The 14,707-nt window shown below is 40.5% G+C and overlaps 1 protein-coding gene across 3 annotated transcripts in view; it reads left to right on the forward strand.

Moving 5' to 3' along the window:
• The window catches only part of PDPN (podoplanin), a 47,702-nt gene extending 36,583 nt beyond the window's left edge, over positions 1–11,119 (forward strand). Inside the window, exons 3-4 of one of the 3 annotated variants that reach the window (XM_036745650.1) lie at positions 6,421–6,532; positions 8,828–11,119. In XM_036745650.1, coding sequence (XP_036601545.1) covers positions 6,421–6,532; positions 8,828–8,834 — 119 coding nt within the window. In that variant the 3' untranslated portion in view covers positions 8,835–11,119. Of the gene's footprint in view, positions 1–6,420; positions 6,537–8,827 lie in introns of those variants that run through there. The other 2 variants (XM_036745651.1, XM_036745652.1) reach the window with 2 other exon arrangements.
• The last annotated feature ends 3,588 nt before the right edge of the window (positions 11,120–14,707 follow it).

A 14,707-nucleotide genomic window follows, 5' to 3' on the forward strand; every position in this document is an offset into this window, starting at 1 on the left:
TACAAAGACAAAAACAAAACATCCCGTCATTGTTCCAATGGGATAAACATCAGGTTCCTCATTTGGTCCTCACTACAACCCTGTGAGGCAGGCAATTCGGGGGTTAAGATAGTATAATTCTTTGTACTTGTATCCCTAGTGCCTGGCACATAGCAGGTGCTCATCGATTGGTTGATCATCCCCCATTTTGCTGAAGAGCAAACTGAAGCCCAAGAATCATAGAATAAGAATCAGAAGGGACTTTTGAGATCATCTAGTCCAACCTTTCCATTTTCCAGATGAGGAAACTGAGGCTCAGAGAGGTTAAATGATTTACCTATGGTCATATAAGTAATAAGAAGCTGGTCTTTGAACCCAGATCCTCTGATTCTAGAGCTAGTATTTTTTCATAGCACCAAACTGCCTTCCACATGCTAGGATTTTTCCCAAGGTCTCAGTTAGAAAATGGTAGAACTGAGAATGGAACCAAAGTTATAGGATCATAAGATCATAGGTTTAGAATTGGAAGGGACCCCAATGTGTGTGTAGTCCAAGATCCTCCCCACCCCACCCCCTTTCTCTTCCATCAGTAGAAGTTTTCTCACTGGAAATTCCCTAGACTAGGGGTCACCAACTACCCTACAATTTGAGGGCCAAATCTAGTCATCTCCTCTTTTTGTTTGGGAGTTAAGAATGGTTAAATAAACCAATAAATAACATAAAATTTTATTTAAAATGTAAAAACCGTTCTTAAAGAGATAGGATAGATTTGCCCTGTGGGCAGTAGTTTGCCAATTCCTGCATAGACCAATGAAATCACAGGTCAAGTCCAAAAATTAGACACAAAAAATTATTAAAAACTATTTTTTGTTTGTTTTTTGTCAGGGAAATTGGGGTTAAGTGACTTGCCCAAGGTCACCAAGCTAGTACATGGGTCAAATGTCTGAGGCTAGATTTGAACTCAGGTCCTCCTGACTCTAGGGCCGGTGCTCTACTCCCGCCACCTAGCTGTCCCTATTTTTAAAATTATACAAAAATGCTATACACAATTTGAGGAAAGAGACAACACTAAAAACTTGGGCTAGGCTATCTCAGGAAAGGCTTCCTGAAAAAAAAAATGCAACTGGCATTTATATAGAGCTTTAAGGTCTACAAAACACTTTACATATATTCTCCCATTTGAGCCTCTCAACAGCCTTGGGAAGTCTGTACTACAGATACTATTTGTACCCATTTTATGGTTGAAGAAATTGAAGTTCGGAGTAGTTGCAACTTCTCCATGGCCACACAACCAGGTTCAGAAACTTGGATTTGAACCTAGGTCTTCCTGATTTCAAGTCTGGCATGATTCACTGCTCCTAAGAGCTGAATCTTGAAGGGACCTGGGGTTTCTTAAGAAGAGGAATTAAAGAAGGTGTGCATTCCAGACACAGGAGACAATCTGTACAAAGGCCTGGAGGTTACCAACTAATGCCGAGTTTGGAGAATACCAAATACGCCATATTCCTCAACTCTAAAATGGAGAGGGGCACCCTTGTATGACCTACTTCATAGGTTTGTTGTAAGGAAAGCACTGTGCAAACCAAAAAGCCTATAGAAATGGGCAGCCACTCTTAGGTATGTGGAAGTTGACCAATTTTGATTCCAATCTTTTATATTGATTGGCCATGGACCATCTTCACTCAAGCATGAATGGGATAATGATACTTCAGGGTCTCTGCCAATTGTTCAGATGGACCATACCTCCTGAAGGTTCTGGAGGCAACAGGTCTGCTGCCATCTGTGTGTAGACAGCCTAAATCTAGAGTATCCTTGCTTTCCCTTTTCTGTAGGCAGCAGGAACCAAATTCATGGATTTGCACTGGCTCATAGAAACCAGAAACCTTGTCTTAGTGAATCTGTTTCCACTGTCTGCAAATAAGGCAAAAACTCATCCCACTGAGATATTCAGGACTTACTCGCCAATGAGGCCAAGGGGAAAACAAAAGGGACAGTGACCAACCTGATTAGGAGAACAAACAAAATCCATGAAGAGATATCCTAGGGAAATTTTCAGACAGCATAAATGGAGCTCGAGCATCTTTGGGGTTCACCAGTTATCAGGAAGAAGGCAGCAAAGGAAAACTTTTGCCTCTTTCAGAAATCATTGATTAGTCCCAAAGAACATCTCCATTGGATAGAATACTGGTCTTGGAGAGACTTGGATACAAATCCTGCCCATAAGCAGTTGTGTGACTTTGGGTGAATTACTTAGTGACCTTGAGCCTCAGTCAGTCCTCTAAGACTGCAAATCTAATCCAGTAATGGCTAGCTGCCATTTTATATGCTATTGTTCAGTCATTTCAGTCATGTTCGCCTCTTTGCGATCCCATTGGGATTTTCTTGGCCAAGATACTGGTGTGGTTTGCCATTTCTTTGTATCTCCAACACTTGGCACTGTATGGGGCAGATGTTGTTGTTCAGTCATTTCAGTCATGTTTGGCTCTTTGTGATCCCACTGGAATTTCCTTGGCCAAGACACTGGAGTGGTTTGCCATTTCCTTCTCCAGCTCATTTTACAGATGAGGAGCAGATGGAAACAGGGTTAAGTGACTTACCCAGGGTCACACATCTAGTAAGGCTCTAAGGCTGGATTTGAACTTAGGTCTTCCTGACTCCAGGCCTAGCACTCTATCCACTGTACCACCTACCTGCCCAACCACTTGCAGAGCACTTTAAAATTTATAAAGTGCTTTACAAGTATTATTCATTTTAACCTCACAACAGCCCTGTGAGGCAGGTGCTATTATCATCCCCCTTTAATAGATGAGGAAACCAAGGCAGACAGAAGTTAAGTGACTTCATTCCCCAATTGATAAATGCTCAAAGGATATGAACAGGCAGTTTTCAGATGAAAAAATTTTAAGCCATCTATAGTCATATGAAAAAATGCTTTAAATCACTATTGATTAGAAAAATGCAAACTGAGGTACCACATCACACCTATATGATTGACTAACGTGACAAAACAGGAAAATGATAAATTTTGGAGATTATGGGGGAATATTGGAACTCTGATGCATTGTTGGTGGAGTTGTGAATTGATACAACCATTCTGGAGAGCAATTTGGAACTATGCCCAAAGGGTTATAAAAACAACTCTGAGGTACCACATCATACCTATCAGACTGGCTAACATGACAAAACAGAAAAATGATAAATGTTGGAGATGTGAGAAAACCGGAACACCAATGTATTGTTGGTGGAATTGTAAAGTGATCCAACCATTCTAGAGAACAATTTGGAACTATGCCCAAGGGGTTATAAAACTGTGTATACCCTTTGATCCAACAATACCACTACTAGGTCTGTGTCTCAAAGAGATCATAAAAAAGGGAAAAGGACCCACATGTACAAAAATATTTTAGCAGCTCTTTTTTTGGTGGCAAAGAATTGGGGAATAGCTGAACAAGTTGTAGTATATGAATGTAATGGAATACTATTGTGTTATAAGAAATGATAAGCAGGCGGACTTCAGAAAAACCTAGAAAGACGTACGTGAACTGATGCTGAGTGAAGTGAGCAGAACCGAGAGAACACTGTACATAGTAACAGCAATATTGTGAGATGACCAGCTTTGACAGACTTAGCTCTTTTCAGCAAGGCAAGGTTCTAAGACAATTCCAAAAGACTCATGAGGGAAAACGCTGCCCTTATCCAGACAAAGAGCTATGGAGTCTGAATGCAGATTAAAGCATACTATTTTCTTTTTTGTTTGTTTTTTCTGTCTTGTGTTTTTTTCCCTTTTGTTCTGATTCTTCTTTCATAACATAACTAATGTAAAAATATATTTAATATGATTGTACATGTATAGCCTATATCAGATTGCATGCTGTTTTGGTGGGGGGAGGGAAAGAAGGGAGGAAATTTAGAATTCAAAATCTTACAAAAGTGAATGTTGAAAACTAAAAATTAATTAATTAATAAGAAAAAAAAGAAGTTAAGTGACTTGTTCAGGGTCACAAAGGTTGCAAATGTCTGAGGCAAAATTTCAATTCAGGTTTTCTTGAGTCCAGGCCTAGCTCTCTGTCCATTGTGCCATCCAGCTGCCTCATGGAGATAGAGAGGCAAACCTGGGGTCAGGAAAACCTAAGTTTTGATCCTGCCTCTGACACTAACCAGCTGTAAGACCATGGACAAATCTCTTAACCCCTCTTAGCCTCCCTCAGTCTCCCTATCTGTAAATGGGGGTAAAATTACTCATAGGACTCTCCAGTATTGTTGAAAGGCTTAAACAAGAAAATGCAAACAATATTCTTTGGAAACTTAAAAATTGTATTTAGATGTCAGTTATCATTATATTAAACATCTTAAGGGAAGGGATTAGATTTTCTCATCTGTTTCCCTTATCTCCCACCATGGGAGCTTGGGACTTAGTACCTCAAACGGTGGGAACTCTATTAGTGATATTAACCCTTTATGTTTAATAGCGATGAGCCCTAGTCAAGAGAGCTGGCTTCTAGGTCCTATTTACCAACGATATTATATGACCTTGGAAAATTAATGATCACTTCTGTGTCTTTTTTTTCCTCAGCTTTAAAAAAACCAAACAAACAATAAAATATCAGCTAGGTTGATTGTCCTACCTTCTAAAACAGTTGAAAATAAAAAGGTGTCATAAATTAAGGGATTATCAACTTTTAGAAGAAAAGGCAGCATAAAAGAGGAAAAGGAAGGGATTAAGCTTGTTAATTTCTAAGGTTCCTCCTTGCTGGGACATTTTATGTTTTAAGATAGAACAGTTCTGACATTCTGTGTTCTTAGGTCTATTTGAGTTCTCACATTTTATGTTCTCACTTTCTGTATTTTTAGGTCCTTCCCATCTTTGATATTCTACATTCTAAAGTCCCTTCTAAGCCATGACGTTTCTTGGTCGAAGGGCCCTCTCAGCTCTAACATTTCACATTCAAGCATGCCTTCCACCTTTGTCATTCTGTGTTCAAAAGCTCTGACAATCATGTTCTAATGTCCTTCCCATGTTCTAAAGTTCATTCCAGCTCTACATCTTATGAACTATAAACATTCAAAACATTAATAAAGACCAGTAATGAATGTTAACATACTTTTTAAATTACCATCGCATTTTTCTTGGCGAATGTCTTTCTCATTCCTGTTTTTGTTGTCTCCTACCTAATCTGCAGCCTACGTGAAGCAAATTTCTCTTCTAATCATGATTAAATCCCAGTTACTAAATTTTCTAACATCACTCTGTTGTCACATCTCTCTCTTTACAGAGAAAGTGGGTGGAGAGACAAAGACAGCAACTGAGAAAGTTAGGCTAGAGTGAGTTACCCGAAGACACCTGGTTCTTGCCATCACCTGTGTTCCTAAGCTTTAGAGCACCTGCAGAAAGAAAGTTTTAAACTTTGAAAGAAAGATCAGTTGAATGGGGGGAAAGAAAGAAAGCAAATTCTGAGTAGTTAACTTTTTAATTAAAGTACAAATCGGGAGATTTTTAAATCTTTCAGTCATGAATCCAGTAATTCAATTCAAACCAATCCGATGAGGGCTAGTCAAGCAGTTCAAGATTTTGTACTTGTTCTGGACTTTGTGCTAAGTATGGAAGGCTACAAAGATCGACAACAACAAAAGAGATCTTGTCCTCAAGGAGCTTACAGTCTATTGGGGGATGCAACATCTGCACAAATAGGTAAATGCAAAGTCATTTCAAGAGAAAAAAGACTTCTAAAGACCAAAAGGGGTTTCCCAAAGGATGAACCTTAAAATAAGTTCCGAATTCTAAGAGGTTGAAGTGAGGAGAGAGTGCATTCTAGACGTGGGGTCAACCTGAGCAAAGGTACAGAAGCCAGAGGTGGGGATGGAATGGGGATAGATGTTCAGAGAACTGCAGGTAGGGCCATTTGGCTGGAATAGGGAGTGGGTATAAAGGGGAATAATGTGAAATAAGTCTGGGAGGCTAGACTAAAGCCAGATGGGAAATGGCTTTAAATGCCCAACATGGCAATTGATGGTTACTAGAAAAAAATCAGGATCATTTTAATAGCCCTAGAAAAACTCTCCCTAATAATTAATGGCTAAGTCGAGATATTGTTCTTAAACTCAATAGACAAAAGCCTATCTCATAAGGATCCTGTTTGTACCCACATAGTTTAGAGTAGCTCAAGGTCAGCCATCATATCATGCCCCAATTCTAAATCTGTCCGTGGGTGCTGAGAGGACAATAATACGTTTTGGAAATTTGCCGCTGTGATCAACTGGGGCCACCTGTAAACCGAACATCCTGCTTTATGTAGCTTAGTACAAATCCATTCACACTTCCAACCAGAATGTTGGCTCAAAGTAGAGATATTACTACTAGTGCATGGTCGTCATCCTTCTCCATCTTGTTCTGGATGAAATAACCAATACTGCTTCTTTCTTGCTTCTCTTTCTCTATGTTAGGAGGCTTGGAGACTGTAGCATTGGTGGGAATCATTTTGGGAATTGTGATCGCCATTGGTATCATTGCTGGAATCATCATTGCAGTCGTGAGGAAAATGTCGGGCAGGTACTCGTAAGTAAAATACCTATACGCTGACATGATACATGCGTGATTAGTGTAATTTTAAGAAGACCCTTGAGCTGCAGTAGAAAGAACATTGGACTTGGACTTGGAAGAGACCTGCTTTTAAATCGTGCCCCGACACTTCCTAGTCATATGACCATGGGCAAATCCCTTAGCTTCTTGGAGCCTCAGTTTTATAATCTATAAAATGGGGGTGATAAGGCCTTTAGTAATTCTCTTATCTCAGAGGGTTGCTATGAAGAGAAAATCAAATTATATATATATGATTCCTTTGAAAACCTTAAAGTGCAAAATAGATATCAGTCATCATCATCATCATTCCTAATGGCAGTATTTGGAGGTCATCTGAACCATCCCTCTGACTCCAACGGGGCTATGTCTGAATTTTCTAATATTAGAAGGCGTATACAGTCATTCCAAATATCTAGGAAGAGACTTAGTTCAGGAAATGGTCATTTTGTGAATGTGCGTTGAATGCTTGTTCAATTTTGAGGTCCTGATTTAAGCTAAAACTTGAAAGGAGTCCGGATTCATCTATATGCTGCTTAAATCCAGGGGTGTTGTTGGGCTTAAATGAGGTAATGGATATAAAGTATTTTGCAAACTTTAAAGCACTATATAAATGCTAATTATCATTATTATTGTTGATCCATACTCACCAGGCCTCCAGTCTGGTGGTTACTCCATTTCCTGAGCCTTCTACTAAACTCTTGCTGAGCTTAGGCATTATTTATGGCAGGGCTGTCCAAAGTTTGGCCCAGTGCGATTTTATGCGGCCCGCCTATGGGTTTTAATTTTCACTGGGGAAAAAATAAAATAATAATATGCATGGAATGCACATTAGATTTCTAATTCTATCACTAATAAATAATCTTGTCGATGTTAATTTTCTTTGGTGTTTTTAAGCAGTATTACACATGGAACATATCCCACGGAATTTTCAATCAATCTGTACGATGCGTTCCATCTGTACGATGCAGACTAGTCAGTATGCACCTACCTTTATACTGTCGTGTTGTCGCTTTGTTGTTTTGTATTTGTTTTTGCGCTTCACGCCTTCGCCTGTCGTATTGATGACGCGTGTTCCCCCACTTTCTGTTAGTGTACTGTATTTTTTATTCTGGGTGCAGCCCTCGAATACTTATTTTATTTTAATGCGACCCTAAGATAACCTCACGTTGGACAGCCCTGATTTATAGAACAATGCAGTGGTGTGCTGATAAATGTTTAACAACCAGGCTCTCTGGGAGGAAAATGTATGCATAGGCACTTTTAAATTTAATCTTCATTATTAACACTTCCTTAAGTCTAGAAATAAATAAAATAATAAATCTAGCCCTGATTTGTAGCCATTTCTGGATTTCTAAGATGTAAACTCTCCCACTGAAAATCTGACAATTAATTAGCTCATTGAGCCCTTTAGAGCTTGTTGCAGCACACAGCTACTTATCTGTTCCATTTTTAAAGTCATTTCCAACTTTCTGTGACCCCGTGTGGGTCTCCAGCTCATTTTACAGATGAGGAAACTGAGGCAAACAGGGTTAGGTGACCTACCCAGGGTCACACAGCTGGTAAGTGTCTGAGGTCAGGAAGAGTAGTCTCCCTGACTCCAGGCCCAGTACTCTATCCATTGCACCCTCTAGCCACCCAGTAATAATAATAGCCAACATGTATATAACACTTACTATACGCCACGCACTGTGTGAAGTGCTTTACGGTTGTTGTGTCGTTTGATCCCAACAGTAACTCTCAGAAGTAGGTGCTTTATTGCACCTCTTTTACAGGTGAGAAAACCAAGCAAACAGAGGTAAAGTGACTTGCCCAGGGTCACGTAGCTAGTAAGTGTCTGAGGCAGGATTTTTACTCTGGTCTCTTTGACCCCAGGCCTGGAGCTGTGCTATCTAGCTGCCTAGATTTCCTCTGAATTTACTCTTTTGAATGGATGGAAACCTGTCCCTGGTTTTGTACATGTTCAAGCATTAGAAATAAGGGGAAGGGGGCGAAGTATCGGACAACAGATACTTAGTGAGGAAAGACACCATGCGGATTATAAAACCATAAATTTACAACTGGAAGGGACCATACCGATAATTTTACAGATAAGGAAACAGGCCTAGGGAAGGTAAGTGACTTGCCCAGAGTCACTTAGCTAGCAACCATCAGAGGCAAGATTTGAACCCAGATCTTTCTGACTCCAAGTCCAACCCCGTTTATAGGTAGTTGATACGCTGACGATCAGCCAAACAATTAATTGACAGTCTCCTTTTTCTCATTTTCCCACAGGCCGTAGATGACTGGAGAATCGTGTCCTTTTGCCAACTGTTTTATTTTTTAAAGAGAGCCCCTATTTTAGCTTCCCGCACCCATGTGAGAAGATGATCCGTGGAAGACCTGCTCCTCCAGTTCTAAATCCATGGTGATCCTGAAGCTCTCCCAAGGGTTCCTGAGCTGAAAATGAGAAGGCTCCTACAGCCTGTGACTCCAAACCTATGTCATTTTTAAATCATTTTTTTATTTTTATATATACACATTTTAAAAGTAGCTGATGTGACTTTTTAAAAAAAAGGTTCACAGTGGATAGGAAACAAGAAAACAATAACCAGGGATCCCAAGGGTGTTAGAAAGTTCTTGATGTGCTGGTGGAAATACTGGCATTCTTTCTGCTTGGCTTGTGCTGCTCTTAAATGGGTCAGGGAGTCGTAATTCTAGAACCGGGGGGATATTTGTAGGGCCAATGGGGCAGAATGCATGGAGCCCTGTGTTCGTATCCTGCCTCTGATACTTACTAGCTATGTGGCCATGAGCCAATCACTTCACCTTTCTCAGTTGTCTTATTAAAATGAGACAGTAGAGTCATAGCCTTAGAAAGGGGGGGCATAGAGGTCACCTAGTCCAACTCACTCATTTTACAGATGAGGGAACCGAGGACCAGTGAATTTCCCAAGCCAACACTTACCTATATCACTGACTAAGGTTGTTGTGAGGACCAAATGAGATAATGTATGTAAAACGTTTAGCAAACCTATCATCATTAGAGGTTACCTAGCCCAACCCCCTCCTTTTATAATAAGGAAACCGAGGCCCAGAGAGATCAAGGGATTTTATTCAAGGTCACATAGGCAAGAAGTGATGGCAGTAGGATTTAAACCCAGGTCTTCTGATTCCAAATCCACGGCTCTTTCCACTGTAACCCAAAGAGATGGTTTCATATTCTCCAACGGGCTGAGGTGCACAAGACCTTATACTTCTTATTCTTTAGAATTTGGTACAAGCAGTGATCAAAAAGCATCTTAAGCCTTTGTGATGTAGTGAACAGCTGTTTCTAGTTGGTTGGGACTAAGTACTTCAAAGACACCCTCATGGAGTCAACCATTGGAGTTAGTAAACAGGAAATCCATGATTCTGGGAAGACGGTCCTTTCCTTCCCCGCCCCCCCACCCCTCGCCTGAGGCCTCCTGGGCTGCTTAAAAAGCTTCTCTAGAAAGGACTTGCTGACTCAATGTTTTGAGCTGACAGCCTCCCACCTCTGCATCTTTGAAGTGAATGGGCCCAGGGAGGTCCTCTCGTTAAAGGAAGGTTGGTTTCTGATTGGCTGCCAATACCACATCACTATAACCCCTCTGATCCTTAGCATGTGGCCCTGCTGGACTAGATCATACGTTGCAGGCACAAAGCCACCAGCAGCTAACATGACCCAGGCTTAAAAGCATTTTGCTACTTATGTCTAAAACATGAAGGACCCTTGTTCTTGTCCAGGGATACACTGTAAGCAGCAGAACATGCCAGTTTTCCTACACTTATTTATCTCCTTGACCTTTGTCACTTTGGAGAGACGTATGAAATAGAAAATAAGTGTAGCTAGAGTTGAATTTTAAACAGCAGTAAGGTTTTAAAGCACATAAAACTCAAAGAAAAACCTTTCCCAGTTCTTCGTTTTGTTGACCTCACAAATTGAGAAGTGAGTCAGATTTCCTCATTAGAGCTCATCATCCCAGTGCTGTCAAATGCAGCACGCCCTTTTATGAATGTCAGTTGAGTTTTTTTTTTAAAGACTCATTCATTGACACACATCCTGGAATGACTGGGTATAGTTTCAAGCCTAAGATCTTTCAAATTGTCCAATGAGTTGGTGTAGGATGGGAAGCCATTGCTTGAGAAATATCGTTTGTTTCTCTCCTGGGTTTCTTGTCTTGTTTCAATGTTTGGATGTTATTTTATATAATCTACTCTAGGATGAAGCTATCCATCCACAACATATTACAAATTGAACACACAAGAGATGGAAGCAGATGGTCTAATAAAGTGTGATTGAAAGAACTTATAAAATACAATGTCTTTCAAGTTATCTCCCTTTCCCCTACCCTTCAAATTTCTGGTTAGTGATTTATAATAATTCCCTCAAAAATTTTGTTTCCTACCACTTCTCCCTTCTCTTCCCCACTCCATGAAAAAATAGGAGTCCATCTCAAGTTATACACTGGACCCAGTGCCTGCTGGGACAGGACAGTGGGTTTCTCAACACTGTTTAATGCAGTGTGGACATTTTCAAATAAAGCAGATAGTTATGTATAATAGAAGTTGGTGTATTTATTGGGAGTCTCCATGGGATTTGGGGTAAGGGGAATTGACCTTGGAAATATCTCAGAATGAAATTATGAATTGGATTAAAACTTGCCATGTTGATTTGAGGTCCTAAATCAACCATTTGTAATAATGGAATGGGATGAGCTTGTATGCCCATAAGAAGCCAAAAATATCCCAAAGGATATTTCACTAAGCCTATTGTCTAGCTCTCTCTCCACTGAGCAAAGGAAGCAAGGTAAGTGGGAAGTTTTACGTCATGACCTACCAATCCAACAATGTTCCAGGATGTAAGCCAGAACCTATATTCAGGACTGACCAAAAGAGAGAAGAGGATGATAGCAATTTACGCGCCTCTTCATTTGGTGGGAAAGTTAGAAGTACTTAATGTGCAAGTTTGCTATTTTGACTGACAGTTTTTGCTCGCTAAGGCACTAGGCTCAGGTGTTTCTATAACAGTGCCAATGATATCAGCACCCTTTAAATTTCATTACCTTGGGTCAAAGTCCCAGTTACCCTGTCCTAGATATATCTCTGGTGAAAAAATGGCCCAGGTCAAATTATATATTTCCACTCAATGGAATGGAATGTACTTTAGGACACAGACTATTTTGTTTGCTTAGCTCATAGTATGCCCTTATTGCTTTCTGAATTGACTGGCTTTCTAAACCATAACAAGAAGTGAACTTCCATAGCTCCATGAACTCCTTGACCTTTCTGATATCACTTACTTATAGGCCCTCAGTCTTCAATTACACTTCTTTGTTGATTCACTCCATCCAAAATTATCCATATGGTCAAGGTTCACTTCTTTGCTATTGAATAGGCTTCTATATAAGACTTGGGTTCTAAATATCAACTCTCTTACATCTTTGATTCTAACGTGTTATATATACATTTGTATGTATATATGTATATCCATGTGCATAGATAGATAGGTAGTTTTATTCTGTGGGCCATAATTTAGGAAGATCATTGAAAAACTGGAGAGTCTTAGAGAAGGGCCCTGATTGATTGAAGGCCCTTAATTCTATAATATATGAGAAACATTGGAAGAAACTCTGTCTTGGGGAAGAGGAAACTCAGGGCTATTATGGGGGGAGCCCGGGTCAGAGACAGAGAGAGAGAGAGAGAGAGAGAGAGAGAGAGAGAGAGAGAGAGAGAGAGGATAAATATCTTCAAATATTTGAAAGGTTTGTCATGTAGAAATATAGACTTTTTGTATTTAGCCCCAGAGGGCAGAACTTGAAACAACCAATAGAATCTGGGAAGAGGTGAATTTAGGTTTGATATAAAAAAGACACCCTAACAATGAAAAACACCCCAAAGTCAAGTGGACTGCCTTGGGAGGTGGGGGAGTTGTCCTCACTGGAGCTCATCAAGCACAGGCTGGGTGACCAGTCTGTAGAGAGGATTCTGTCTAGGTATGATTTGGACTAGGTGGCCCTGAGGTCCCCTCCAGCTCTGAAATCCTCGGGTTTTGTGATATTGCCCCCTGAGGGAGGGTTTCTTCAAACAGACCCTGCCCTTCCAGGTCAATGTTTTGTTTTGTTTTGTTTTCCAAGTGAAATGTCCATAAATCATCTTCTTCTTGGTGGTCCCTGAACATCAAGCCTTTCAGTCCCATGGCTGGAAATTCTACAAAGTTCTGCATGTGTCATATCAGAATATTTATGATATTTGGAAATGCCCAGGCAGAGGCAGAAATAGGCCCGGAGAGAGGATGTTGGGACGGAGCTTGGCTTCCTGGCAAAATATTTCCATCCCTTTGGCAGAGCGGAAACGTGCATTTGTGCAGACATGGGGGTCAGAAGTCACGCCCCCAGGTTGAAAGAGGGATCGGTAGCCTTGCTCTGCTTGGTCCCAGAGAGCAGAACTAGGAGTCAAGGGAGGAAGCTACAGAGAGGCAGGTTTGGGTCTAAGGGGAGGGAAATCTTCCTGATAGCGCTCTCCCAAAGTTGAACGGCCTGCCTCAGTAGATGCTGGCTTCCTCCTCACTGGGGGTCTTCAGACAGATGCTGGGGGATTCTTCTGTATGTAGGGTTTAGACTAAATGGCCTCTGAGATCCCTTCCAACTTTGACATTCTGTGATACTGAATCATGAGCAAGGCACAATCTCTGAACCTCAGGTTTTTTTTTAATTGTAAAATGAGAATGTACATTATATATTATATTATACATAATTTACATGATATATAGTATATATTATGATATAGTAGATACAGTATAATATAATATTGCACCTACCTCAGAGGTTTTCTGTGAAGATCAACTCAACCAATCAATAAACATTTAGTAAGCACCTACTATGTGCCAGGCACTGTGCACTGGGGATACAAAAAGAGGCAAAAGACAGTCCTTGCCCTCAAGAAGCTTATAATCTAATAGAGGAGAAAACATGAAAACAAATATATACAAACAAGCTACATGCAAGGTTAGATAGGAAATTATTAATGGAGGGAAGGTACTAGAACAAAGAAGGATCGGAAAAGATTTCCTGTACAGTGACACTTGTGAAAGAAGCCAAGAAAATCGGTAGGTGGAGTTGAAGAGGAAGAGAATTCCACGAGTGGGGAACAACCAGAGAATATTAAGACAGGCTGGTATGCAGGACCAAGGTGATGACTGTTCTAATTGTCCTCTGTTCTTGTCACATCGCATCTGCGATTGATTCTGGGCAGCACAGTTGAAGGACATCGATAAGCTGGAAAATGTCCAGAGGAGGGGATGGCTATCGGCATGACGTAGGACCTTGAGTCCATGTCATATGAGGAGTGCTGGAAGGAACTAGGAATGTTGAGCCTGGAGAAGAGGAGAATCAGTGGAAACATGAAAGTTGTCTTGGGAATATTTGAAGAGCTGTCATGTGGAGGAGAGATTAGATTAATCTTGCTTGATCTCATAATGACAAATAAGGAATAATGGGGTAGAAGCTATAAAAAGGCAAGATTTAGACTGGATATCAGGAGACCTTCCTAACAATGAGAGCCGTTCCAGAGGGCAATGGCTGCTCTGCCCTGAGAGGTAGCCCGTCAGTGGAGGAATATCATGGGTGTTTTTAAAAGATTTAAGTCATACTAGATGGGTCCTGAGGCTCCTTCCAACTGTGAAATTCCCTAAAATTAAACTGGTTATAAAATGCTTTGTAAACCTCGAAGCTCCCTCTGTCAACTATAATTAAGCATTATTATGATTAGATGCTTCAATGTTTCTTATTGAAAAGAATGAACATAAATGCATCTGTTTGCCAAGAGGCAAAGATTTGTTAAGAGAAAATAAAGCATTGTTTAAAGCCTTCCTTTCTAGGCCTTCTCTTAAGAGAGACTTTGAGCATACAAACCATGCCTCTCCAAACCCTAAGGCATCAAACTGTAAGGCATCAAGTAAAGTCACTATAAATTCAACTCAATCCCCCAAATATTTATTAATTGCCCAGCATGTGTCATACACTGTGATTAAATGTTAGGGAGACCCTGCCCTCAAGGCGCTTACACTCAGGGATGGGCTGAAGGCAGTTCATTTTAACATTTTTAGTGTGAGCATTGCTATACTACTGTTTCAGCAGTGTCCTACTCTCCATG

Source organism: Trichosurus vulpecula, chromosome 2 (assembly GCF_011100635.1).
Source record: "Trichosurus vulpecula isolate mTriVul1 chromosome 2, mTriVul1.pri, whole genome shotgun sequence".
Classification (NCBI taxonomy): Eukaryota; Metazoa; Chordata; class Mammalia; order Diprotodontia; family Phalangeridae; genus Trichosurus; species Trichosurus vulpecula.